This window comes from Aspergillus nomiae (assembly GCF_001204775.2).
Source record: "Aspergillus nomiae NRRL 13137 chromosome Unknown contig00351, whole genome shotgun sequence".
Taxonomy (NCBI): domain Eukaryota; kingdom Fungi; phylum Ascomycota; class Eurotiomycetes; order Eurotiales; family Aspergillaceae; genus Aspergillus; species Aspergillus nomiae.
The window spans coordinates 9,194-35,263 of NW_015378406.1; the positions used below are offsets into that span (position 1 = coordinate 9,194).

Sequence of the window (26,070 nt, forward strand, 5' to 3'; positions counted from 1 at the left end):
GGTGACGGTAAGCGGAAGGCTGATTTCACCAAGGGACAGTCGGGTCAGGAGACTTGATCCGCAGGCTCGGCACGTGAAAGACTAGTCTGCGAATAGATCGAAACAGTCAGCAAGGTAACAAGGGTAAATATCAATTAACACCGATCGACCGGAATGGGATGATAACTGCATTGCACGCAAAAGAAAGGGGGAAAGGCTCACAGAAAGCCTGTTTGCGATCTAGACCATTCATTCACGAGTCTAATGTATGCTAGAACCGGCACAACAAAACGGAGGCAACGGGCGGAGGCAAATCGACGGCTGTGTGAACCAGTCGCACCGATAGTATCAGGCGAAGAGAGAATTGTATACCCTTTGGAAGCGTTTGATGGGAAAAGGTCACGGAAGTGCAGTACAGGTAATTATCTCCGGTAGGCCGACAATCGGGGCTGCAGGTTGACAGTTTAAGGTGCGCTGTGGAAAAGGGAGGATCGTAAAAAGGAAAAAGAAAAGTGGGTTCAGTCGAGGATGGAAAAGAAAAAAAAAAGGGAAATAATTAACAAGTGAAAATTACTCCCTGGTACTCACCAACTGCGTCGCAGTACGATGAACCGCACTGAGCAGTGGTTTGAAAGGATTGGGAGAATGGAGAAGGGAAATGGAAGGAAGAGGGTGAGGTTCGAAAGAGTAATGGAGGAAGAAGGAATGGGGAGAGCGATGGGGAACTATGAGTGGATAGAAAGTTCTTAGGTGAAGAGGGAACACACCAGTAGTATGGAGGCTATGGACACCTGAGCCTACGGGGAGGGAGGGAAAAAAGTTAGGAACCAAAAAAGAAAAAATGAGGCGGAGAGAGGAGGAAAGTCAAGAGGGAGGGAAGGCGATGGTTGGACGACGGACGGCCGACTTGTCACTGGTCCGTCGACTGTCGTTCCGTACCTGAAGGCTGAGGTACCATTCAACTTACATTACCCGGCTGCCTGCCTTGGGGGTTAGCGCGTATGGGTACTACTACTAAGGTCGGTCAGTGTCGGTATTGACTAGCGGAAATATAATTCGAGGATCCTTTAGAGGGAGAACCATGGTAATTTTCAGAGATCTCGTCGGCCGTTGGATAAATACCGTACATCAACTAAGTACAGGGAATACAATTCCCAATGGACCAGGGAAAAAAACGTCATCAGTTTTCCAAAGACTTCGAAATCAAGACATCTCCAGGAAGAGCAAGGAAAACAGGGAATTCCGTATGGAACCTCGACTCGCCCTAGTACAGGGACTGAAGTCACTGGACTGGCTTAGTGGCTCCCTTAGCGCTCGGGCTGTTGGGCGACGAACGGTTGAAGCCCGGACACTAACTTGCTAAGGAGATAGTAAGTGGATTTCGGCGGTCGTTCTGGCCAGACTGGCAAGCTAAGATTCCGAACGGGGAGGGATTAGCTCGAATACGTGAAAATGTATGTATGTATGTATACGATCCAGGAACAATCGTTCCAGTCATTGTTCGTCGCGTGCTTCCCCGTAGATAGTACCCAAGGATCAAGATGGCTACTCGACCTGGGGTGGGATTGTTCCATGAATCTGGGGAACCCAGGTCAATAGGAAATTTCAATTGAGAGACATTCATTGTGTAAGGAGACCCATGTGGATTGCGCAGGTTCCAATTGTTACTATGGTTACTCTTTTTTGGTTTTTTTTTTTTTGTTTTTTTCTTTTTCATTTTCTGAAATACACTGTCGACCTATGTAGTTTTGAGTACTTACAATTGATCCTCGGCCATGTGCAGGGTAACATTTCCCGTATGGTACCATGATCCCATACATACCTTACCTTACCTGGAACCTTCAGAGTCAGGAGGGGGGTCATTGATTGGCTTTTCATTTCCCATCGTCCAGTTGTTCGGACCCCCTAGTACTAGTACGAAGGTCGTACCCCCCCCTCCGTACTGTACTGTACCACGAAGGACAACCCCTACCATGAATCGATATAAACCACCATGATAAGCGAGCAATCCAGGTGCATACATCCAACGGGAGCGGATTGTCCCTCGCCTTAACCTCAAAAGTCTATCGCTGCAGGACAACATACATGTGTTAAAGCCAGGTACGGAGATCAAAATGCTAGCTGTCAAGCAGCTCCTACTCAAAGCAGTCGCCGGCAGACGCGGACTAAACAACGACTTAGTTTATTGCTTTGCTGGCCGTGCCCCTGACCAATCTATACCCTGCGGCATTTTAAGGATCAGTTTCTTCTACCGTTTCCATCGTCTATAGTACTACATATTCCGAGGAATACTCGATAGTGGCTTGGGTCGCTTCTTCTGTCGAGAACATATTAACTCGATCGAACGCACCGTTCGATACCACGACTAACCCACCATTCAGGGGAGCACATCGGCTTTGAGCACGCGCCCTCTCGCTGCCGCGGGTAGCTTATATTTCCGAATTTGGGAAAATGGGACCAATGCCACTCCTTAATCAGAAGGTGCCACTTTTTTGGTCGAGGAGAAGGGGAGAAGAGAAAGAAAGAAAGAAAAAAGGAAAAGAAAGAGAAAAGCACGGCAAGCGAGCATGTCGAACCTCGGCGTATCGTTGAGCTCTTGAAAGAAAAAAAAAAAGTTCATACCTAGTCTTCATCTCCAGGTACTACTCGTAGACTGTGTAAGACATAACACGGTATATCGCAACCCCTTTCAGAAGGGACCCAGATCCTACTACTGGCAGTAGTGCTCCATAGCCAGAGCAAAATCACGCCACTGGGAACCACGGTCAGGCTGATTTTGGATCACTCTCCTTTAGCCTGACCTATTATCAACCCCGGTTGATGGTCCGTGGTTACAAAAGCCACACCGATCGTTGGAAGCATCGGTATTGCCAATCGTCCTGTTAGTGGACAATCCTCTCTGCACTTCAACATCAAAGTAATCATGGGCGATCTGCCTTAACTTGCAATTTGTGCCAACTGAACCCCTAGAGATACTCCACCATGGAACATCCGCCAATGGTTTTGCATTCGTGACTCCATGGGTTGATAGTTCCATCCCACTGGACCATAAGGGCTCATTCTGATCTACTCCGGAGTATGGAGGCTTGAGAGATGCTCCGTACATGGCGCCTCTATCACCGGATCGATGTTAATAATTGTATGGATTTCCGGAGGAGCCGATGATCATGTTCTCTAAGTAGATAATGATACGTCCTCCAAATATATATTCCAATGCAAAGACCGCTCCCAAGCCACAAGGAGGCTATGCTTAACCCACAATTTCACGATACAAAGCATCTTAGGACATGTGTCCAGGAGAACTTTATAAGAAGCAACGCAGAGTGCCAGGAATATAATTCACGTCCTACCGGCGAAGGACGCATATCCTAGTCACTTGAAGGCGCGGGGTCTTTGGGAGGCACCGTCAGTGCGTAGCGAATGTTGCCCTTGATTTTCTCGTGTGTCGGCATATCATAGTATCAACTGAGTACAAACCCCTGTGATATGCATAGCAACAAGCGGTATTCGCAGTTGAACAGCCACCAAAAACATTGAAAAACTCCACCTGACACGTAGGTGACCCACCAAACAGTCTTCGCATGTACTTTCTTGTAGGGCAGTGGTGCGTTTCCTGGCGGTTGAAACCCACACCATGCACCCTTGAAACGGTTCTACGTGGAATGGAGTGATTGGACTGAGACCTCACATCTGATTATGGTGCATGAGCATGGATTCTGCAGGGGCACTGCTGAATGCCTGGCCCATTTTGCAGAGTGTCATATTGATACATGCCGCACGATGAGTGAGAGATGAAAAGTATAAGCCGAAGGTGGTTACGATGAAACATCAACAACCTACGCCTGACTGGTCTGGCCTGCAGGGCATCAATCCACCGAGATGAATATGGCATCGCAACCATGAAACGTCCAGTATTTCGTACAGTTCTTTAAGTATGACAAGTGTTCCGTCACAGCTGGTCAGCAGGAACATCCTCCGCCTCGCTCCCAAGCTCATCTGCGAGAAGATCTCGCTCTTCCTCGTCATCTTCTTCATCTTCATCACCATCCTCATCAGAGTCTTCCTCGCTGCTGGAGCCACTACCATCATTACTATCATCGCTGCCGGGATCATAGTCCTCTTCATCTTCGTCTTCCTCGTCATCCAGCTCGCGTTGCGCCTTCTGCAACTCGCTCTCTTCCTCGACGGGACCTTCCGTATCCATAGCGCCTTCCTCCCCAGTCTTCGCTCCGTTAATATTATATCTCTTCGCACGTCGGGCTTCTGCAAGACTAGCATCCTGTAGACCGTGTTTCTTGATGTAAGTATCGATACCGGCAAAGTCCGCCTGATCGATCATAGAAAACTCCAGCTCCTGCGTTTCATCACTCGAAGTAGGCCGAGCCACAATGTTCAGGTTGAAAGTTCGCTGAAGTACAGAGGTGTATGAGATTGAGTCGATGTTCTCGAAAGCAAAAAAGACTAGGGGCTTTTTGAATCCAAACAATATGCCTGTGGACAAAAAGAAGAGATATCCTATAGTAGACAATAGGTTAGCTAAAGACAAACCAGTATTGAAATCCGCATATGGTAACCGTACCTTCCTTACTGCCACGGAAGGCCTTAACATGGTAGGCTTTCTCTCCCTTTCGATGCGCCTCAGGCATGGCACTGACAAATTCCCTCTCATCTGGGCGCACCACCTTTGTATGCAATACATTTTCATTTAGCATTTGCCTAACAACATTCTCAGCTGTTTCCCCATCGCTGGTTCCCATCTGTTGTCCATTCCCCGAGAATGCAGCCTTGGGAGGACCGTCGTTGACCGTCCACACCATCGCCTCGGGGGCAATTTCGCCCTCCGGTGGTGGGTTTATACCATCGCCATATTGGGGGATAATGCAGAAATTGAACTGCTTCTGGTTCTTTTCCGGGACAGGAAGGCAAAGGACATGCTCTTTTTTTGACCAACAACACAGTTAGTGTCAATTTCATACAAACTGGCCACCAGACTTACGTATTTTGTCCACGTGGATGCCAAACTCCACTGCCTTCGAGGTCTGATTCCTTGCGCGAAGAAAACCGCGCCCGGCCGTAATTTCGAGTGTAAGCTTTTTCCGTTGCGGAACAGCGAAGGAAACATCCTGCATGTAGAATTGTAACGGCGCATCGGCCTTCAAATCACCTGACGATTGTGCCTGTCCTGCAGTATCTCCATTCTGTAGCTTTCGTTTCTTCGCCGCGGGACCGTCTGTAGGCGTCTCGACAGGCTGAACGGGGGCGCTCGCATTCCTGACCAGCAGGTTGGAGGTATATTTGGCAATGTCCTCGAAGAGAGGTATATATTGCGGGGTAGTCCCTGTAAAGCCGTAACGGACACGAGTCAATTCCCTTTCACTCCAGGACCCGTGTCAGGTGTTGGGTTACGCACCGATCGCATCGTAGACTCGTTTCTTCAAAGAAGGTTCGGCGGCGAAGGCATCTTCAATGGCTGGAATCTTTTTCGTAGCCGATGAATTTATTGCGGCGAATGCCATAGTTGGGAAAGAGCAGCCCCCAGGTTAACAAAGCCGAACAGAATGTCTTGATGAACGGGGCTGCGCGAAGGGTTGAAGGGAGAGAGATGGGGGATGGAAACTTCGGGCGCGGAGAGATGATGGATAAGAGAGACTGCGAACCACTCCCCTGGCGGCTGTCGACCAAATATAGCCCAAACGCAATCGGGGGCTTAATAGCGACCAGTCATGAGTCCTATTGGCTTTTCAGAGACATCCCAATCTAACCATGTCGCTTCCCTTCCCCATGGATTCACCCAGAGGCCTGGAATATAGTAAGTACACGCCTAAACCCGGTAATCTTATACAATCATATTCTATGCTACAGTGGTACATTTGTATACATCCAACATTCAAACAAGAGAGAGAACAGAAATTATTCCTCTGGGCACACGTCCCATCAAAAACCGGTGAATCACACCTAAGCTGATTACGCCTTGTTCGCCACTTTCTCTTTCAAGAAATTCTCAATGAATCCGGCCGTTTGGTCGTCCATGAGCATATTACCATCAGCATCCCTTCTCGCATTCAGGCGTTCCTCCTTCTTGGCCCGTATCATAGCCATCAGCTCACCCTTGGGTGTCAACAAAGACCTGCTTTGAAGGTACTCCTTTCTGTAATCTTCCATCTTCTTCGCCTCAACCCATTCCGGATCGTGCCGTGTACGGTATTTCGAGAACTTATTCCGGAGCTCATCCAGAACACTGGGAGGAAAGGGCGCATAATGCAGCGATGGTGTCCAAGTCGGCGTTTCAACTTCCATGCGTAGTGTATCCCACTCTTCGTCATTCAAAACCGGAGGTTCACGGCGAGGCCATGGGATTTCGATGTTTTCGCCGGAAATGTATCTGGTATGTCTGGGAGTTTCGGTGCCATGTTCCCGTTCAAGGATTGGCTCCCCTCCGTGAACATGCTCAACCAAGACGTCTCGTGTTTGTCCAGTAGCTGGATCGTCAAGGGCAACGACAAGGCGGACATCATCGATGGGAATCGGCAGGGCCATCGCATTGACAGTGCCCTTGTTTCCGTATTGTGAGTTGATCCAACTGGGAAGATGCACATCATTCTGCGGAATGTCAAGAGTCAGTCAGAAGCGAAAATACCCTAAGGATAGCGCGTGTAACCACAGAAGCATACCATGTTAAGATCCCTCACGTTAACCGTCTCATTGCTTGTATCTACACGGACGACCTCATTGATCTTGCCCTTATCCCGGCCCTTCATGATACACACTCGGTCTCCCACGGCGATGTTGATATATTTCCTCCTTAGGTGCTTGGGGATAGGTGGTGGATTCATTGCCTGGGGGCTCAGAGCACCGAATGATTGGCCCTCAAAACCGGCATCGCGCTGAGGTGCTAGAGGTCCGCGGAGCCAGTCTTCTCGTCGTCGTTGCCTCTCAGCGCGGATGTTATCGAGCTCTATGCGGTTCAAAGCGAATCGCTGTCTCAGGTGGTCTTTGAATTCTTCACGCTCAGCATCTTTAGCAGCTCGAACTGCCTTTCGCTGGGCCTGGTTTCTTGCCAAAGCCGTCCTCCGGATGACCTTCTGCATATTGAATGGTGCTGTACCAGCAATGGCTGAGCGACGTTCCCGCGGAATCTCCAGGGACCGGATGATGCTCGGGGAGGGAAAATTGCGGCCATCAGTCACGTGACAACAGAGTCGCTCAGGCTCCAGGAACCAATGGGATGATTCGATAAGGGTGCCTTAGTATGAGTTAGATGATGGAAGTATAGTACCTATGCGTACTTCGATACTACTAGTAGGTACCAGTAATAGCACTTTAGGCTGTACTCCGTGCACAAGACATCTACCTAACCTTAGTCGAATTGGGTTGAACCATAAGAGGGTATGGAAAATGGATAGCATGAAGCTTAACCGACAAGTCGTAAACACCCGTTGCAAGACCTTCGTCTACATTTTGTACTCTTAACTAGGTTTCTGACTTTATGCGTTACCCCATAGAATCATCAGACTAGTGCCGTATGCATATCTTTCACAAATGGCGAAAACAATAGCAAGTCAAGAAATATCAGAGGATGGGTTACCGCCAGGGGTGATGCATACATATGAGGGGGGAAAGAAATATAATACCTGTGTGATGGTGCACTTCGTACAATTTCGAAAACATGAATACTTGCCTCCAGGGTAGCTTAGGTTGCTGAATATGGTCAATAAGGCAATGTGACCTTTCCGAGATCTAGTCTCTCGATATTTGTGTCCTGGATAGGTCAGTTGAGCAACGTCAAGTGGCTTCTGGATCCTAGAAGTGAATGTTATGGTTGCAAGGACATGAGTTACATTTGCACAGGAATTTTGGGGTCTGAATGTGGGAAACCTAGTGGCGCTTTAGATATGCAGAGCCAAGAAGAATGGTCTAGCCTCACTGTCGGAGAGTAATGTCCACTCCAGCGCCACAAACTATCCCTTAGGTCCGGACCGCATCCAGGCAGGCATAAATGTATCACAGCCTGCTCTATGGCCTTGTAGTATGTCAACGAGGCCCTCTTGATTTCTTTCCCTTTTGGGTTGGAAACTTTCCATAGGGACTTGTATCGAATTCCAGGGGAGTCCCGCCCTCAGCGAGGCTTTTGTTGTGTAGATTCCATCTTCAGCTGAAAGTATGCATATGCACTCTTTACTGTGCGTGCAAGGCTGACTGGTCCCGATCATGTAGGAGTCGTAAGACGAGTCAAGTCTTTTCTTGGCTTGCCTAGGGCACTGTTCTTTTATGATCGAGACACAAATAATTTACATCACCCAGGAGCCTTCCCATCTAGTCTTGCAAGAACCGTGACAATCATGATGTCACGGGTGAAAGAGCAAATGCTTGATGCAGTTAGGCAACATATAAAGGGGCGTGATCACCATTAATGGCGTCAGTCACATTGTCAGGCCTCTTGCTGGATTCTTGCTAAGTACCACATAGGCTGTATGCTGCAATGCACTATAAAATTACCATTGTTTTGAACAGTAACAAAGCCGGCATAGACAGCCCAATGAATCCTCACAGCCAGTTAGAAAGGTGGACCAACAAGCATAGTTGCATATCGGACTGAGTCACATCCAGATAAAAGGTTAGCGAGAAAGATATCCGCACTTGCTGCAAGGCGTTCACTGCTCTGGGTTTCACCGTGGCTGAGGCCTTCCTGCAAGCCGGTAATAAGCGCAGGCCTGGTGGCTGGTATGACGGCTTGTAAGAATAGTTGATAGTAAGTAGCCTTTGCACTTGCTAGCAAAATGCCAGTCGAGGAGAAGAGGTTACCCCAGAGTACTCCGGAGTAGTTTCATATGACGAACACGTGAGATGTATAAAGTTTTGTATTAAATTGCTGAGACTAGTAAAGTAAGTATACGACGGAGTATGGTATTCTGGTCCACCCTAGTAGTTTAAGGGGTGGGCGCAGGTAGGTGTGCACCGCCACGTATTGTACTCTTGTCTTAGGGAAAATGTCACCCCCCAAGGACCCATACAATGATGTGATCATATGCAGTATGTTAATATGCTTTCAATGGTCCATCTGCTTCTATGTTTTTTTTTTTTTTTTTTACCGCAGGACGGGTATTAAGGTTGAATGATGCCATTGATCAATAAATTTGGTTGATAAGAGCCTGATTGCTTATCATCGATGGAAGGAGAAGTTGCTTGTCGTTACCTATTCTCGTGAGCACCGTCAAGGATTATTTAGGTATGGAAATAGTGCTATAGATATTATCTATTATTGCTACCTATGTATTATGAATTTCGCGCATCCGACCTTTGTCAAGCGAATCATATCGCTAATAATACCTATAGGAGAGCTAATATTAAGAATGGAGCCATAACCGATAAATCCGAGCATACAAGGTGTCCACCAGTGTCTAGGCTCCGACTATAGCTGAAGGATTGACGTGTCCACGCAATTAGTACTCGACTGCAACATGTAGTACAGATACCAGGTATATGTGTATGTTTTCTGTGGCTTTATGAACTCGGTGATCGATGCAATCAGTATTGGAACTGATAACATTGGTTGTTTCGACTGTCAAGGAGGTTTGGGATCTCTGGTGGATCAAGTTCAATTCAAGTGGGTGGATGAAAGACCCAAGATGGAAAATTATCAGCTTTTGAAATTAAAATACATACTACTAGTACTAGTACTACTCGGTACTTCCTGCAAAGGCGGTAAGCGAATGAAGTGCCAGTACTTTCATACGGTACTGGAATACAACCAATTGTATGAACAGCCACGGTGGCTTCAATGAGGATGGGAAGCCGACAGAAAACTAGGCACCCAAGATACCAACATGTGAACAGGGAGGGAAATAGAATGATTTTGGGACCGTGAGGGACAAAGGAAATTTCTGTTGCTGTACTTATGTCTTCCACTTAGGGAAGAATATTTTGCTCCTCTCCATTAGTGTTAGGTAGGGTACAAAGTTCGCAGGTAATAAAAGAAAGAATTCGGAATTTTTTTTTTTTTTTTTATTTTTTTAAATAAAAAAAGAAAAGTAAAAAAAGAGAGGGAAAAAACGGTAGCAAGAGAAACAAACCAGCACAGCCACATAGCTTTTTTATCTGTGTAAAATATCGCTTGTTGCTAACCGTTTCAGCGCTTTTTAGTCTGGTTTTTGGTTACTTAGTCAACTTGGGGAGCCTCACCTGAAAGGCCAGCCGGGGAACCAAAACGAGAGAAGAGCCAACGCCGATAACCTTCGCTCCCATACAGACCCGTTACCCTTTACTGTCTTCCACCACCCATCCATCAATCATCCTTCATCTTAAGCTCCCCTGGAGACTCTTATCCGCTATTGTCCTTTGACAGAACCCATATCCCAAATCCCTTTTCTTGTTTTCTTGTTTCTCGTCTCCCCGACTCAAACCATTTCCCCCTTTAAACCACTTTATTCTCTTCCCTCTCCCTATAATTAAATCAGTGCCGTTGCACCTGCACCGTATGTGATAACCCTTTTCCTCGGGCGCCTGACTTGTCCCTTTCTCAGCCTTCTAACCTCCTCTCCGCCATCCAACTTAACTCCCGCAACAGCTTCCCTTTCTTCCCCTGTTGTTTGCCACTCACCTCATCTGGAATTTATTCCATTTGATAATTTTAATCCCAATCATTTGCTAATCCTCTTGACTTCAAGATGGCCGAAATCCGTCGCAAGCTTGTCATCGTCGGTGATGGTGCCTGCGGTAAGACTTGTCTTTTGATGTAAGTGTATCTCCATTTCAAACTACTTCTGTGTCCAAATAAGAAGAGACTGCTGACTGTGATGCTGTGCACAGTGTCTTCTCCAAGGGTACCTTCCCTGAGGTTAGTTCTCACCGGATATCCAACCCGATCCGTGATATCTCCCTTTTCGACCCGAACGCGTCAAACTGATCCTTATTCTTTTCAGGTTTATGTCCCCACTGTCTTCGAGAACTATGTTGCCGATGTCGAGGTTGATGGCAAGCGTGTCGAGCTCGCTCTTTGGGATACGGCTGGTCAGGAAGATTATGACCGTCTCCGTCCTCTCTCGTACCCCGACTCTCACGTCATCTTGATCTGCTTCGCAGTTGACTCGCCTGATTCCCTTGACAACGTTCAGGAGAAGGTGAGTTGCTCATGATTTTATCCCGTGAAGTGGAGGAATCCTGAAAAGGGGCTCCACCTACGAAGGAAATGGTATGCAAAACTAACGATGAATGCAGTGGATTTCCGAGGTGCTTCACTTTTGCCAGGGACTCCCTATCATTCTCGTCGGATGCAAGAAGGATCTTCGCAATGACCCCAAGACCATTGAGGAATTGACCAAGACCTCCCAGAAGCCAGTCACCGCCGAACAGGTATGTACCCCGTAAACAGAGAACGCTGGAATCCTTCTAACCTGTTTTTCAGGGTGAGGAAGTTCGCAAGAAGATCGGAGCTTACAAGTACCTCGAATGCTCTGCACGAACCAACGAGGGTGTCCGTGAGGTCTTCGAGGCTGCCACCCGGGCTGCTCTCTTGACCAAGACTCACAAGAAGAAGAAGGGGTGCACCATCCTGTAAACTAGTTTTGTCTCCTTCACAAAAGGTCTGTGTTTAATGCGGAGATTATATGAACGGATAAGGGTCTCGACTATTTGGTGTTTTCTTTTACTCAGAAAGGGGTCCTCCGTTGGCGTGTTCCGATCTGTGCCTGGATGCGAGTGTGGATAATGTTCAATCACGGGCACACGAGGTTTATGGGATTATCTGGCTATGCAGTTGGTCGACTTTCTTGTTTTGCAGACTTCTTCTATTTTATTTCTAGGGAGGCGTTGTCTTCATAACCTTGTGGGTTTTCTTCTCTTTTCCAACTCCCCGTACGCCCACGAGGCGGTTCGATCACTATGGCAGAGGATGGCCATTTCGCTGGCAGGAAAACAGGGTCATCAATAACCGGATAGTGCAGATCGGAAATGAGCTATTGAGGATGGCGTTGTCTCGTGCGTGTCCCGTCAGTCAAGGATCTCCGGGAGGTTGATAAAGAAAGTCGGATTTCGTGATACGATAGATGATTCCTATCACTTCGGATTTCCCCAGCAGAGTTCTTCTTTATTCCTTTGTGTGTTGCTTTCGGTTAAGAGAATGTATGGATTCACTTTGTCTTTTGGTTTTGGCCAGTTTCTCGACGCTGTTATTCCCTTGATCAATCAGAGCTTTGATGGGGAACCAAACAACATCATCACCCCTAACATATTTATTTACTAATCAATGCACATCCTACTCCTTTGCGATTTGCATCTGCATGGTTCTGATGTCATTGTACCCTGTCTGCTAGCTTTCCTCCTGATACATATTTCGTGAAATGCATCAAACACATGTTATCCTTAAAACCTCGGGATCTGCTATCGACTACCCATCAGTAGAAATACCGGTATATCTTGGTATCGCGTTCCATTACAGGAAGAGGTGTCAACTATTGGTAAGATGGTGCTATTGATAGTAACATGTGGGCGGCCCGTTAGCACCTTAGACTACGCATTAGTCCAGCATGCCTAATTATGGAAATGGCAGCTGCCTCCTGTCCCATAGGAGAAACGAAGTGTTGAATTAGACTGACACAGGAGAATCGAAGTGACATATCCATCCTTAATTTAGTTCCCTAGTTCGTGACTTGATTGATAAAGTTGATGCCTTGAGCAGCTGGTCCCTATTCTATGTATTGTACTAGTGCTGCTGCGTCAGGGGTAGTGAGACATGTACATATTTCTATACCCCGTCAGAATAGGCAGCCCTCTGGGGAAAACAATTCAGGATTAATCTCAATATTACAACCTCCACGTTCTTTAGAAAACCAAGAGAATGTAAAAAAAAGCATCGAAAAGTGTGTATTTTTTTTTCTACGCCCCCGGGGGATCATTTGTTCAAATTGAGTAAACTTTCAATATACCGTCTTGCATCCAGCCCCAACCCCTCAGCCAACTTGGCCGGCCCCATATCCGATAGTCCCGGCGAAGACGCACCGCCCAGGTCCCTGAAGAACCGAGTCCCGCTCTTATTGCGCGCGTGCGAAGACGTCGAGACATAGTCACTTCCCTTCCGGATTAGGAAAGCCTCCTGGCGAGGGTCGTCGGGTTGAGATGTGCTACTATCGTCACTGGCGGGTTTGTACGATGGGTCGGACATTCGGACCCAAACAAGCCACCAGCCACGACTTGTTTTGCAGGTTCTCTCTAGTTCGAGCGGTCGGGATCGGGTTTCTATGTAGGTGCTCAGTAGGCGGTGGTGGATATTGAGGCTTTCGACACGCGACCAGGGCGTTGCGCTGGGATCTCGCGGGGCTTCTAGTGGGGAAAAACCGAGGTCAGGGATATTGGGGATTGAAGAGCGGATTGTTAGGTTGGTTGGGTCGTAGACAAGATCGTAGAATGGTAGGTTCTCGGCTGAGAATCGTTGATTGATATCAAATGAATGGCCGGATACAGAGATTCTGGCTGCGGCAACTGCCGGCGATGTTGACTTGCTGAGTGACCCTTGGAGAGGTTGTAGTTGGTGATGGATATTGTGATAGAGAGATGGGTCTGCCAGAGACGGAGCTTGAGGATCGAATAGAAAAGTATAGATAAAAGGTTTGTGCTGTTACCTCGTCAGTAAATGCTCGAGATTGTGATGGAAGAGAAGAATGGCTTACTACGTAGACTACTGCTCGTTGTTGGATTATGCCTAGTGGTCAATCGGTTTTAGCATTGAGGTCAATAAGATTGAAGAAGTGTAATACCGACCTGATGGATTCTCTTCTGATGGGTTTGCCAAGTACATATGTAAAGTCCTCTGGCTTATTCTATCCTTCGATTTCTTGTTTGTTGGACTGGTCTCCAAAATTTGACTATCTCCCTTCACTGTCTCATTTTTTAGGCCAATGAGAAACTTACCACGGCTTCTAGCTTTCACAGGAGGATCTTCAGGTTTAGAAGGCCTCTCTTCAGAGCCTTCCTGCTTATCTGTAGGTTGACCTGTCTGCTTGCTTGAGCTGGCTAAGTCATCTTCTCGCTTCAACGCTTCAACACGGGGATGTGCGCTGGGTGTCCTAGACTTGCTCCAGGACGAACCGTATCCGAGCGTGAGGTATTTCACAAATGCACCAGTGGTCACACCCATCCAATCACTGCCTTTCTCACTTCTTGCAGGAGAGCTTTCGCCGCTTGAGAGTAGGCTTACTCCATCAGACCCTTGTGGGGGCTGCATTGATTTTGTCGTCCCCATGACAAGTGGGCGTGGTATACCTGGAGAGAAACCGTCACCTGTGTCTCCAAATTGGGGATTTTCTCTGGCTTGTAGCATTGTATTTGCACCTTTTCCAGAGCGGCCTCGTTGTCTCTTTCGATGTTTTCGACGTCGTGGTGATGTTGGGTCTTCACCCACCCCATATGCGTCAATGCCGTATCTGTAGATCCACTCCATCCACTGTGAGATGCGCACCACAGAAGATCTACTGATAGCCCCTACACCTGAGAATATAACACCGTCTGACGGTCGAGGATATGTGTCTAAACCAAGCCAATGCGTTTCATCGTCATCATTGCGCATGGCATCTGCTGATTTGTTCGCGGCTGCAGCATTCTCATCAGGCGTATTCGGGTCACCAAACCGAGACACCACGATATCCACAAGGCCATCAGTCCGTACCACGAAGTCCTCAAGCACCTCCCTCTCCCCGCTTCCCCATTCTTCCTCGCCCACACCAATGCCTAGCTCGCCGCCAGCAGAAAGCTTTATGCCATTATACACATCCACAGCGGGGTTTCCAGTTAGAATGATGTCCCAGTTCCAGGCAAATCGCAACCAGAAGTTTTCTAGGAGGGAGCAGAGTGTGGACCTGCCAACACGTTCGTATAAAGCGTCAAGGGTGATGTCATGATGAAGGAGGAAAGTGGAATGCGCTCGGCGTAGTTGCTGAATCAGATGATGGGAGGGACACATCTCCCGTGAAGAGTAATGAGAAGAGGGAGTCTCTGAAGTATCGCGCTGCGACGAAGGTCCATTGGAAGGGTGAGTTGGAAGCCGCGTCAGGTCAATTGACTATAGCGATCTCAGCATTCAACATCATGGCATTTTCTTTAAGGCCATGCTTACAGCTAAGATCCACCAATTCCTTTCGAGTTCATGTAGCACAATAAGCGACTTGTCCGTCTCCACGTAGTCGACTGCCTGTCCTTTTGAAAAGTTCCTATACCAATTATTCAGTATAGTTCTGTTGGGTGTCGAAGCAGCGGTCCCCACCTGGCGAAGCTCACCATGCCCTGCGCCAGTCCTATCTGGCGCAGTCTCACATTCCATCCATCATTTGGTTCTTTGTTTTCATTTTCAGCCGTAGAACTTCTGCTCCGTTGCAGACGATCCGATCTGGAAGTGTAAAAGACGACTTGATCCTGTATTGTTTCGTCGGTCGGTCCAAGGAGGGGATTGTATATAGTGAGATATGCCAGCTGTGCCGGCACTACCGAAGCAAGATCACTCCCTGACATCGCATCATTATATCGTGAACCGTAACTCGCAGGCAGCTGGTGCAATAGTCAAAGGTGGGGGAGTATATTGCTGATCGACTTGAGACGTGAATGCGGTGACATCACGTGCTAGTGTTTCGAGTGTTCGGGGAGCTTTCCGGAGCTTCAGTGTTAGCCGGCGAAGATAGCTATGTTTTGGCAGCTCCCACGCCATGTTTCTTCCGCGGGGCCCGGGGCGCTCTGTATATACAGACGTGCTGGAACTAGCCGATATTTCGCACATCGATTCTTTGCGACAAGATCCTACGAACCCCTCCGAATACTCTTTTGCGGCTCCGATGAGTTCAGCATAGCTTCCTTGAATGCTCTCCACAAGGAACATCTGGATCGACCAGATCGGATATCCTCCATTGATGTCGTTTGCAGACCGGGTAAAAGGGTTGGAAGAGGCCTGAAAAAATACGCGAGGGTATCTAATTTCACAAGTTGAAAAGATACCGGACTAGACTTACGTTTCTTTTGATAGTCCCCATCAAAGCTGCGGCAACAGACCTTTCGCTCCCGGTTCATGAGATAGATACATTCACAGGATGGACGGTATTATAAAGAAAAGCTCGGGGCCCTGAAGTGTTACTGACTCTGTTAGCCACCTGTACTACCTGGGGGACCCATCAACCTTATAGTAGCTGTATCCTTCGGTCTGTTTGTGCCTCCACGAATTCTCCATGGCGCAAAGTATGGGGGGCTAAATGTTCACCCTTCTTTGCTTCCCGAGTGAGTATAAGTAAACGATCGAGAGTGTCACACCGGTGATTAATTGGTAAACAACAGCTTCCGTGGTCCCGCTCCGCTCCATCACACTCTTTTGGCTGGTAGAACTAGGACTGGGGTCACTTTGCAGACCTTAGATTTCAAGCATTTCGACCACGGCGTCATTCTACAGCAGACCCCGCCACCTGGATTTGAGATCCCAAGGCCCGAGTCATGTACCGTACCAGAGCTCTTAAACCTTGTTGCTCCTAAGGGAGCTGAGATTCTTGTCGACGGTATCCGAAAAGGCCTGTTTGTTCCTCCAGTACGGGATGCCGGCTGGCGTTCGCCAGAAGAACATGAATCCCTGATACATGCAGCTAAGATCAAGCCTGATGACCGCCATATCGACTGGACAAATTGGACCTGGTTAGATATCAGCAGGCGGATTCGTGTATTGGGGTCTTTATGGAGCAAGGCTTTAGTAATCAATGATGCTGCAGCTAACCCTTCTTCCTTCCAATATCGACGGGTGATTTTCACCGAGATAGAGGAAGTTGAACCGATGAAAGGGAGCGAAGCGTATGCTGTGGTCCCAGGCTTACCCTTTGTGGACGGCGCTCATCCCATTGATTCTCGACAAGGAAAATGCGTCTACGTGTTTACACAAGATGGTAAACTTCTCCGCATCAACCAAATGAAAGTTGAGGGCGAACAGAATGCGGACGCCCTTCGCGCCGCTCTCAAGGCGCGGATGGTTGGTGATCGAACATTTTCATCGAACGGCTCGGACTATACCCCATTCTACAACCCTTTGCAATGAAGACACAAATTGGAAGGAAAAGTGCTGTTCTGACTGTACAACTGTCTTGTATAACTGACTTTAAGATACCAGTATAATTGTTAATGCCAGCCCTACTTTGACGCCAACGCTGCTTAAGTTTGTTTTTGTGGCATATCCCTAACCCCCCGTAGAAAACTTGATCTTAAAAACTTTCTATAGCTGAATTGGAGGGGGACCGTTTACTAATGACTAGGCATTCTTATGGCTGTGTTTGAATTCTGAATCTATTTAGTCCGTCACAATATCGAAAGGACGAAGAAAGCGATCGCCTCGCCATTGGACTCTTGGTTACGTGTCAGTGATACAGGAGCAGACTAGTCTTCTAAGCCTTCATTCACAAATGGCTTTCGTGTTGTACAGTACATAGAAATACACTCAAAAGATATCAATGTTGACATCGGGATAACCTGGACCATATTCAATCCACAAGCATGCCCACGTATTCCGTCTTCCTCATGCCCTTCCACGCTCTCATCCCTTCTAGTCCAGGCCATTGAACGAGGAAACGGTCAGCAAAAGGTAACAGTATCTTACCCGATAGACTCAAAGTTGTCACACGGGCCCATGATTCTATGAAAATCGTACGGAGTTGGTGATCAGTCGGTGCTAAGTTCTCACCTCCCAAGGCCTTTTTGAACGGAACGAAGCCTCTGATGAAATTATACAGACGGAGGAGCCTGGCAGCTAGTATAACGCAAACCGCCGTAGCAGGTCCATTCGTAAGAATCACATCCGGATACGCCGAACTCATTGAAGGAGGCCGCCTTTGGTCAGCATATTGTCCACGCAAGACAAGAAGACATGCCCAGAAAGATCTGAGGGTTGAAAAGGGTGCCGTCAGAAATGACTGATGTACGCGACGTGCGCGCGGCACTGTCACAATAGCGTATGATTCTGCCGGGCTACGGTCGACCGCAGTTGCTTTTTGGACGGAATTGACATATCGAGTCTCGAACTCTACTGCCTTCGTGGCGCTGAAGTTATCCCCCGAGCTCACAATGTATGTGCGATATGTATACTGGGACGGATCGAGCTTTATCCGTCGTAACATGGAGAACATTTCGGCTGTATGCCCGCCGCTGCCTAAGACGACGAGAAGATGGGTGGGGGTGTTTTTCGAGCGCCATTTAGGAACATTAGTATTTTGTGATTTGTGTAGGGCATAGATGAAGATCTGTAAGCGTAGTTATGATGATTAGTCACGAATAGAGAGAGACGAGTAGATGTATGTCAACACTAGGAGCTTACAATGAATGCTGATACACCAACCACACATCCTATGGTGAAAAGCCAAAGGAGGCTTCTCAGGGGCGACTGAGTCAGGAACATCATCTCAGAGGTCGAAAGCTATCAATGGACCCCGGAATGCAATCAAAGAAACCCAACGTATGTTAGTTTGCAGCTGCAAGCGTCATCAGTAACATTTGTTGACAGATAAGTTAGAATAATCTTCTGCAGTGGTATAGCACAGCCAATTGAATAGCATTATTGTTAGCGCTCTCTATTGTTTAACAATCAAGAGGAGGCTAGTAACGCCATGTACCAAAAAAAGAACCAAAAGTCGGCACTTGTGTAGAAATCTTTAATTGTTTGTCCCTCGACCGATGGGTGATGATCGGGCACGTGGTCCGTGCGACTCGGCGATTATTTTGTCTTAACTCCTGCCCATCCTTAGATGGGAGGTTGTTGCTCCATCAACAACCTTCCCGCTATCAATGTCAACATTTCGGACATGAGATGGCGCCTCTCTTCGCAAAGCGGATAACTTGCTTCTATTGCGGGAGACGGTCTGCACAGACTGAAAAAGGTCCTATCCGTAAATGGCGCTGTAACGCTTGTGAGGCAATAAATTACCTGGATGAAGTAGGTCTTTTTCTTTTCTTTTCTTTTTCGTGGTTCTGAAAGACGTGCTAATCATCTCGGCAACTATGATAGAAAGGACAAATCGCGGACCCTCCAGCAGCAGATACAAATCCTAATTCCTACGGATCCGATGTATCGAGTACCCCTTTCGAGTCGACTGATATTACGGGATCCGGTCTATTCTGCGCGCAATGTATCCGAAATCAGCATCTTTTCACAAGTGCTCTCGCCGCATATTTCCCACCAACAGACGATCCAAACTATGGCGCATACGAACAAGAATATCCGAAGTTTCGTAAGAACCTTGAAGAACGGTATCCGCAAGTATGTGCCAAATGTGAGCCCAGGGTGAAGGACCGCATCCGCCAGGCAGGATACGAGGCAAAATCAGACCACCTGAGACGTATGATGGATCGCAGCAAAGCGGGAAGAGCAGCAAGGCATGCACGCAAATGGAATTGGAGGAGCTTGTTACTTTATGCTGGCGCCATCACTTACTGGGCTAGTGTTGTTGGCCAACTCTCCTGGAATCTAGTGGGTGCTTTAGCTACTGATGAATTTCTACGGGACCCGGATGATCTCCTTACACCGGCATCCATCGTAACGTGTGTTCAGCAAACATTAGAGACACGCCGCATGCCAAGTTATTGCTTCGTTGACCTGGCACCTTATGCTGGCCTGTCTCTAGTAGCAGGCATACTTTCTGCCTGGTATAACCCGAAACTGCGCTTCAAGGTTGAAGGGAGAGCTGGCCGCTTCGTCGGTCTGGGAGAATACTACCAAGTCCAACTTATTGTCATGGTGGTGCGATGTGTCTTTTGGGCTTTGCTTAGAGACCCCCTGTCAAGTGGTTTACAATCGCATCTTCCACCGACCTTGCATACGTTTATGTTCATTTTCATTGCTTTGGTATGTCTCACTCACTTGCTAACCATGGATATTGAACGGCATCAAACTCACAATAGTCTAGTCTGTTCTATTCTCTCGGCGCATTGCGCAGTATGACACTCGCCCTTTGGTAAATTGGACCGACAATACTCCGGCAGCAACCCCGGCTCGTAGACGTGGCGAGTCTCCCGTTCATACCACTGGAAGCAAACAGCTTCTCACAAACCCGAGCGAAAGGCTGCAACAGGGCACACCACGCTTTCCTCTCGAAAAGCTAGCGACTCCTCGGCCTGTTCCCGAGGAGCCAACTTTCCCTACCCCTCCCCCGGAAGGAGACGACATGGATTGGACACCTTCTGTACAGCATAATGTTACACCTACTGTGAGCGTGCACCAGAGAGAGCAGAAATCTGTTCTCGATGGACCTTTACCATTCTACGGATCTCTACCCGCCGCTCCTAAACCTCCCTCATGGAACCTGCGCACCCAGACTGCTCAGCGCCAGAAACCCATCCAGCAGGTTGTTGAGCGCAATCCGTTCCACCGTACTCCAGCCCAATCCTCGAGCCCCTGGGCGCGGAACAATGGCCCCTTCGACACTACATTTGCACCTCCGAAGTTCTTCCCCATGAGTGATCATGCTGCCTCGACCGGGCTAGAGAGTCTGTTTGATAAAGCTTTCACCATCAAATCGCCTGAGGATGAGGATCACGGCGCATGGCAATCGCAACAGCACACGACAAATGCTGGTCCCCACCAATCTGTGGACTTGCATAGTTATTTCATCTTCCAGTATCTCCGACTGGGATTGCTTCTGTCCTCTATCGCTGCTTGGCTCGTATCACAATATGGCCATATCTCTCTACCCGGAGATTTTATTGAAGTAGCTTCCTTGGGTAGTGCGAGCCTTATTGCCGGATTCGCGTTACTGGAAGCCCTGAAACAACCTCTCGCTCAGTGGAACGGCATGGAAATTCTTGTTTATTTTGCAGAGCTCGTGGCAGCAGTTCATCTGGGAGGAAATTTACCGCAGGTTTCTTCCGAACGACACTATTTCGACAGATACGGAAAGCTCCTTTTGATATTCATGACAGTTCAAGAGGCTTTGGGGTTACTCTCTCTCTATCGTTTCTCGTCGGCCATCAGCAGTGGGCAAGTGCCGCAAGCGAACCAAACCCAGCCACCACCTGCCGGCCTCCCCAGCACGTCTCCTAGGCTCGAGAATAGCAGCGGTCAAGAACTTCAGCCGTTTACTAGGCAGCCATCTGTGCCGCCGCTTTCCTTCTCCTCGACTGTGACCGGGTCTAGCTTTTCAGCTCAGACGCCCGAGGCTCGGCGCCATCACCCTTTCCCGTCATATGACGGCGGCTATCAGGATCATAGTTTCAGTTTGAAGAGCTTGAAGGGCGACGAATCCGATGTGTCGGACCCACTAGACCGTGACTCCGACACCGAAACTACGGTGACGACAGCTACTACGGCCACGAATGCTACAATCCGGAATATTCGCTATGGACGAAGCGGCAGCGACGCCTTCTTTTCACCAAAACGGTCCGAACTTGGACCTGGCATTGGCGGTCTTAGCCTTGACGATGAACCTTCTCGGCGAATGACCCGGAGTCAAACTCAGAAGCTGCGGCGCTTCCCCGGGCGTGGGAATATCAGGACAAAGTAAAGCCCAACAGCCGGGCGTACTCAATTGCATGATGTGATGTGAAGGTTAAGGATTGAATATTAGCAAGCGATTGTACATAGGTAAATAGGAAGCGTTTTGACAGTCTTTGAAGTTTTTTTTATATCCATTATTCTCCATAGGAACAATAACAAAGCCTATTGTATCTTATATCACTCCTTGTTATAATGTGGTTTGTTTGGTTGGCCGGTATTGTGAATAGGTTCGACGTCTTGAACTTGGAAGCATTCAGCTTCCCGAGGGGTTCAAGGAACCTTCGATTCGTTTATGTAGTTGGAAGGCCACGCGATAGAGTAGACAAACGCTGAGTGACTGATTATAAGAAGGAGCTCTCTCGGCTCAATATGAACCCTACAATTACCTTGCCATTGGTATTAACAAGAAAGTAGATAAGATTAGGCAGGTATGCTGGTCCGCAGTCTTGAATCCGAACAAGGTCGACCTTTCTTAAGGAGCAACAACTGTCATGCGTAGGTGCCTGAAGGCCTAGATGGGCAGGCACCATGACCTACTGACAACACAATCAACCTTTCCAGATCTTTTACCCCCTCCGTACATATCCTTCATCTCACTATAACAACCGTCTCATGCTACCAGCCCTCGATATGAACCTTCAGCTGGATGGCTCACGAAATTGCTGCGTGATCCAGCGCCCATGATTCAGTTATGAGAGTACTTGACGTACTCACGATACCCCAGTCACATCGTCACACGAAGCGTCTCTCATCACCAAGCGAAGGGTGTTTTAGCATCCAAAAGATGCTGCTCAACAAAGCTGTGTAGAAAAACCTGCACGAGAAGATTCACCGACACGGGCACGAAAATGGTAAGATAAATTCCAGGATCATAGTATAAAAGAACAGGTTTTCTAACAGCAATCTTAGTGTGGTCAAAGAATGCCACCTTCTGCCATGCGAGTGCCGCCGGCCTGGTGCTCATGACGCTGAAATAAGGCGTCAAGGGCACCGGGCCAGCAGCATGCCCATTTCAGTTTGTGAGACTAAAAAGCCCATGACGGGGACAAACTCCAATGAGTCTTTGAAACCTTACTTCTCTAAGAAAATCCTCTTCCTTCTAAATATCCTCTAAAGGGATGACCAACATTTTTTATGCGGTAAACATGTGGCTTTATTCAAAGAAGCAAAAACGACAACGGCTTAAAGGCCGCAATCAGCACCACGCCAACAGTAGGCGTGTTGAGATTAGACACAGTATCCCCTGGGCTGCTCGAGAACCATAGATGTTCCTGTCTTCGAACCTAATTGGCCTGTACCACAACAAGTAGGTCGAGGACTCGGTTTTGGCGCCGATGGCGCAACAAAACCCAAACACAGGACAAGCGGTCCGGCCTCTTGCAGCGACTTAGCCACGCAACCGGTCTTAAATATATTGACTCCACACATTGTCATTACTGTATTAGAATTTTGACTATCATATATATAGCGAGGCTGTCACTGGACAGAATACTACCAAGTCCAATATTATTTGATGAATAGACATCCAATTGACCTATGCAGCTATGTCCATATTCAAAACGGACCACCAAGCAAATCGCAAGGCCGGGAAAGAGAAAGAAAGAAGGTCGGCAATATTACACCCTTTCCACCCTAGTTTCTGTAGCAACCTCAGCTTTGTGGTCACCCTCCGCTTGGGACGCACTCCTCTCTATATCTTCAGTCTTCAGATGAGTAGCATTACTAGTGGCACCGAAGAGCTCATCCATTTTCTCCAGCGAGAGGCCTATCAAAGAAAAAGTCAGTTTCCGTAAATAATCATTGGTAAACAGGATGTGCCAGGGAGTTGCAAGGTATACCTTTGGTATCGGGAATAAAGAACCAAACCCAGACGCCCATCGAGAAACAGAAACAGGCGAAAATGATGTATGTCCTATTCACATTTTTTGTTAGCCGGTGTTGGAGTCCAGAATGTATTTATATACATGAGAAGCTGAGAAAATGTGAATACAGAATGGAAAGGAAAACTGACCCGTAACCATTAGCACCAACGGTCACCAGCATATTGGGAACAGCACGAGAAACGACAAAGTTGAACAGCCACTGAGTCGCGGCAGCGAAGGCGACGTTCAAACTTCTCAGTCGGGTAGTCGGAATCTCAGAGACATAGATCCAGCAGACGGGACCCCAGCCGAACTGAAAGGTTGCGGCAAAGAGGAAGATACAGACGAGAGCCACATAGCCGGCGGGGATGACGGGCTGGCCTTCCACTGGGGGCGCGATACGGACGTATAACCCAATGTAGAGCATGGCTAGACCCTGGGCGACAGACGTCCAGAGGAGAGAACGTCGACGGCCTAGAGAATCGGCAACGAAGACTAGGAAGACGGCACATGCCACCATCTTTACGATTCCGTACACTCCTGTGGCGAACAGGCCTGTCGTGTTGCCGGTGATGCCCAGATTCTTGAAGATCTGCGGTGCGTAGTAGTTAATGGCGTTCGTGCCAGTCATTTGCTGACAGACCATGAGGAAGATGCTGATCATGACTCGTTTGCGGTTGCTTGGGATGAGCCACATCTCTCTCATAAGGTCCCAGAAACCGGAGCCACCGATGAGTTGGCGCTCTTGCTCGAGTTGGTTGACAATATCTTGGAACTCGTTCTCGACGTACGGATGCGTTGGGGGGAGGTTGCGCACGCGGGAGAGAGTCTTCCGAGCGTCTTCCCAGCGGTCCTGCTTTGCGAGCCAGCGGGGGGATTCGTTGCATAGGAGCATACCCACAAGCAGAAGAAGGGCGGGGAGGGCCTGCATGGCAAGTGGAACCATGTATTGCGCTGTGCCCTTGATGTGAAGGGTAGAGCCGTAGTTGATCCAGAAAGCGAGCATGATTCCCATTGTGATGAACAGTTGGTAGAGGCCTGTTAGACCACCGCGGATAGCTCTAGGAGCGTTTTCGGAGACATAGAGAGGATTTATCATTGAGGCGAAGCGACGCCGAAACCGTTGATTAGACTGAGTTGGGCTCAGTTAGATCGAAGCGTTCAAAAAGACAAGTATGAGGAGTGATGCTCACCGTCCGATGTACATGGCTTCCAGGTGTCCGCTTGCTGCAACTTGCATGATAACGCCAACGATAGCAATTAGCGATGCGGATATTAACCCTATCTTTCGACCCCATTTGTCTGCTATTTGGGAGGCGATGAGGGCGCCAAAGAAACACCCTGCCTGTAGTGTGGATACAATATTAGCGGAGAGATTGGCCTCTCCTACATCTCCAAGGTTCTTTAATCCGTATTTTCTATATATTTGAGGTCAGCGGTTGGCGTGTGCAGTAGATATTCAAAGATAAGAAAGCGCATACACTTGGAAAGGGTCCATCGTAAGGACACCTCCTATGATACCGGTCTCCATTCCGAACAGCATGCCGCCACAGCAAGCCTGTAGATGTTCAGTCTCTGTTGTCATGGAAGGTTGAGAAAGACTAACCGAACAGGCGAGCATGTACACTCTCCATCCATAAATCTCTTTAGGGTCCTCGCGCATCGCCTCATTGTGGACGAGTCTTCTGAGTATGACTGACATCTTGTCAAAATGGATCAAGCCAGTCTCAGAGGTCTTTGCTGTTTAAATAACAGATCGGTCACCGAAAAGTGGCTCGACACGTCGTTTCAAGGCCTGAAACAACGATGATCGCGATCCTGGCTCATATAAGACAATGAAGTAGGAGATTCATGAAGAGATCAGCGCCGGAATAAAGCAAACTAATATATGGAAGAAGGAGCTGAAGCTTGTACGTTGTTATTATCACACGATGCATATAACCCTGTTCCCCCAATACACGGTGATGACATCTACCACGGAAAAACAAGACGGCCAAGATGGTCGAATGATTCCACGAATCCCAAGAGGGTGTCGAAAGACTCGCTGTTACGGTTACCTTCCATGACCGCTGATCCTTGAACCAGTTAGAAGGAGCTAGCCATGGAGATAAGGAGGGGAAAGACACCTGTCTCCGTCTGGGCGTTGAGACCTAAGCACGGATGATATTAAATAGCCCTCGGCATTCCTGAGCTGGCCATCGTTGGGTCTCCCCAAGAAACGTGGGATGCGACACGAAGATGGGCAGTGATAAGGTTAGTTAGTACCACGAATAAGCGAAGGTCACATAGACTCACCCATTCATGCTATTGTCGGGACGAATAGGGGGGCTTTGTTGGTGTGAAGGATGCTGGATAGCCAAGACGACGGAGCTGAGCGAAGGTTTGCGGGGGAAAGCAAAATCAACTTTGCGGGGAACGGCAACGTTGTTGATCATTTAGCCAGAATTTGAAGAGAAAAGGAAAAAAAGGGAAAAAACAAGACTGGCATTGGTGGTTTGAATCAAATATGTCAAAAGTACGGAGTAGATAAGAATAATAGTAGTCAAGGCCGTGCTGTTATAATGGAAGTATTCGAAGCTTAGGTATTTCTATAGTATATCCAGTATAGTAAATAGGATTCGGCTACTGTTTAGTTTAATTTAGAGGAAGATTTATTTCCAAATCCGTGATTAATAGCTCAACATATTAAGGAGTTACTTTACGTCGGGGGAAACTTGAAGCCGGTTTAATAGAAGATATATA

General features: G+C 48.0%; 8 protein-coding genes across 8 annotated transcripts; 3 read left to right on the forward strand and 5 right to left on the reverse strand.

Moving 5' to 3' along the window:
• Positions 1–3,798: 3,798 nt before the first annotated feature.
• On the reverse strand, positions 3,799–5,495 carry rtt106 (putative negative regulator of DNA transposition (Rtt106); the record flags this gene model as incomplete). Its single annotated transcript, XM_015554968.1, has 4 exons — positions 3,799–4,494; positions 4,559–4,915; positions 4,976–5,317; positions 5,390–5,495. The coding sequence occupies 4 exons, from the start codon at positions 5,493–5,495 to the stop codon at positions 3,929–3,931; spliced, it is 1,371 nt and encodes a 456-aa protein (XP_015403298.1). The 3' UTR covers positions 3,799–3,928.
• Positions 5,496–5,943: 448 nt separating this feature from the next.
• Positions 5,944–7,067, reverse strand: ANOM_009713 (mitochondrial 54S ribosomal protein uL24m; the record flags this gene model as incomplete). The annotated part of the gene is made up of 2 exons (XM_015554969.1): positions 5,944–6,579; positions 6,651–7,067. 2 exons carry the CDS (start codon positions 7,065–7,067, stop codon positions 5,944–5,946), a joined length of 1,053 nt encoding a protein of 350 aa, XP_015403299.1.
• Positions 7,068–10,117: 3,050 nt separating this feature from the next.
• On the forward strand, positions 10,118–12,262 carry rho1 (Rho family GTPase RHO1). The gene is made up of 6 exons (XM_015554970.1): positions 10,118–10,451; positions 10,644–10,711; positions 10,786–10,813; positions 10,899–11,096; positions 11,194–11,328; positions 11,381–12,262. The coding sequence occupies exons 2-6, from the start codon at positions 10,644–10,646 to the stop codon at positions 11,531–11,533; spliced, it is 582 nt and encodes a 193-aa protein (XP_015403294.1). The 5' UTR covers positions 10,118–10,451; the 3' UTR covers positions 11,534–12,262.
• A 603-nt stretch (positions 12,263–12,865) lies between these two features.
• Positions 12,866–15,474, reverse strand: ANOM_009715 (uncharacterized protein; the record flags this gene model as incomplete). The annotated part of the gene is made up of 5 exons (XM_015554971.1): positions 12,866–13,585; positions 13,641–13,672; positions 13,882–15,028; positions 15,083–15,176; positions 15,230–15,474. The coding sequence occupies 5 exons, from the start codon at positions 15,472–15,474 to the stop codon at positions 12,866–12,868; spliced, it is 2,238 nt and encodes a 745-aa protein (XP_015403295.1).
• A 169-nt stretch (positions 15,475–15,643) lies between these two features.
• On the forward strand, positions 15,644–17,026 carry ANOM_009716 (methionyl-tRNA formyltransferase; the record flags this gene model as incomplete). Its single annotated transcript, XM_015554972.1, has 4 exons — positions 15,644–15,938; positions 15,980–16,050; positions 16,100–16,227; positions 16,285–17,026. 4 exons carry the CDS (start codon positions 15,644–15,646, stop codon positions 17,024–17,026), a joined length of 1,236 nt encoding a protein of 411 aa, XP_015403296.1.
• A 439-nt stretch (positions 17,027–17,465) lies between these two features.
• ANOM_009717 (glycosyltransferase family protein) lies at positions 17,466–18,107 on the reverse strand (the record flags this gene model as incomplete). Its single annotated transcript, XM_015554973.1, has 1 exon — positions 17,466–18,107. One exon carries the CDS (start codon positions 18,105–18,107, stop codon positions 17,466–17,468), a length of 642 nt encoding a protein of 213 aa, XP_015403302.1.
• Positions 18,108–18,777: 670 nt separating this feature from the next.
• ANOM_009718 (uncharacterized protein) lies at positions 18,778–21,473 on the forward strand (the record flags this gene model as incomplete). The annotated part of the gene is made up of 3 exons (XM_015554974.1): positions 18,778–18,910; positions 18,983–19,819; positions 19,881–21,473. Exons 1-3 carry the CDS (start codon positions 18,785–18,787, stop codon positions 21,471–21,473), a joined length of 2,556 nt encoding a protein of 851 aa, XP_015403300.1. The 5' UTR covers positions 18,778–18,784.
• A 1,609-nt stretch (positions 21,474–23,082) lies between these two features.
• Positions 23,083–25,030, reverse strand: ANOM_009719 (sugar porter family MFS transporter; the record flags this gene model as incomplete). The annotated part of the gene is made up of 6 exons (XM_015554975.1): positions 23,083–23,231; positions 23,305–23,378; positions 23,478–24,460; positions 24,563–24,746; positions 24,810–24,886; positions 24,935–25,030. The coding sequence occupies 6 exons, from the start codon at positions 25,028–25,030 to the stop codon at positions 23,083–23,085; spliced, it is 1,563 nt and encodes a 520-aa protein (XP_015403301.1).
• Positions 25,031–26,070: the final 1,040 nt, after the last annotated feature.

Coding starts and splice junctions, on each gene's coding strand:
- rho1 (XM_015554970.1), top strand. CDS start 10,644: ATGGCCGAAATCCGTCGCAAGCTTGTCATCGTCGGTGATGGTGCCTGC. Junction 11,097..11,193: donor TTGACAACGTTCAGGAGAAG/GTGAGTTGCTCA, acceptor CGATGAATGCAG/TGGATTTCCGAGGTGCTTCA. Junction 11,329..11,380: donor AGCCAGTCACCGCCGAACAG/GTATGTACCCCG, acceptor CCTGTTTTTCAG/GGTGAGGAAGTTCGCAAGAA.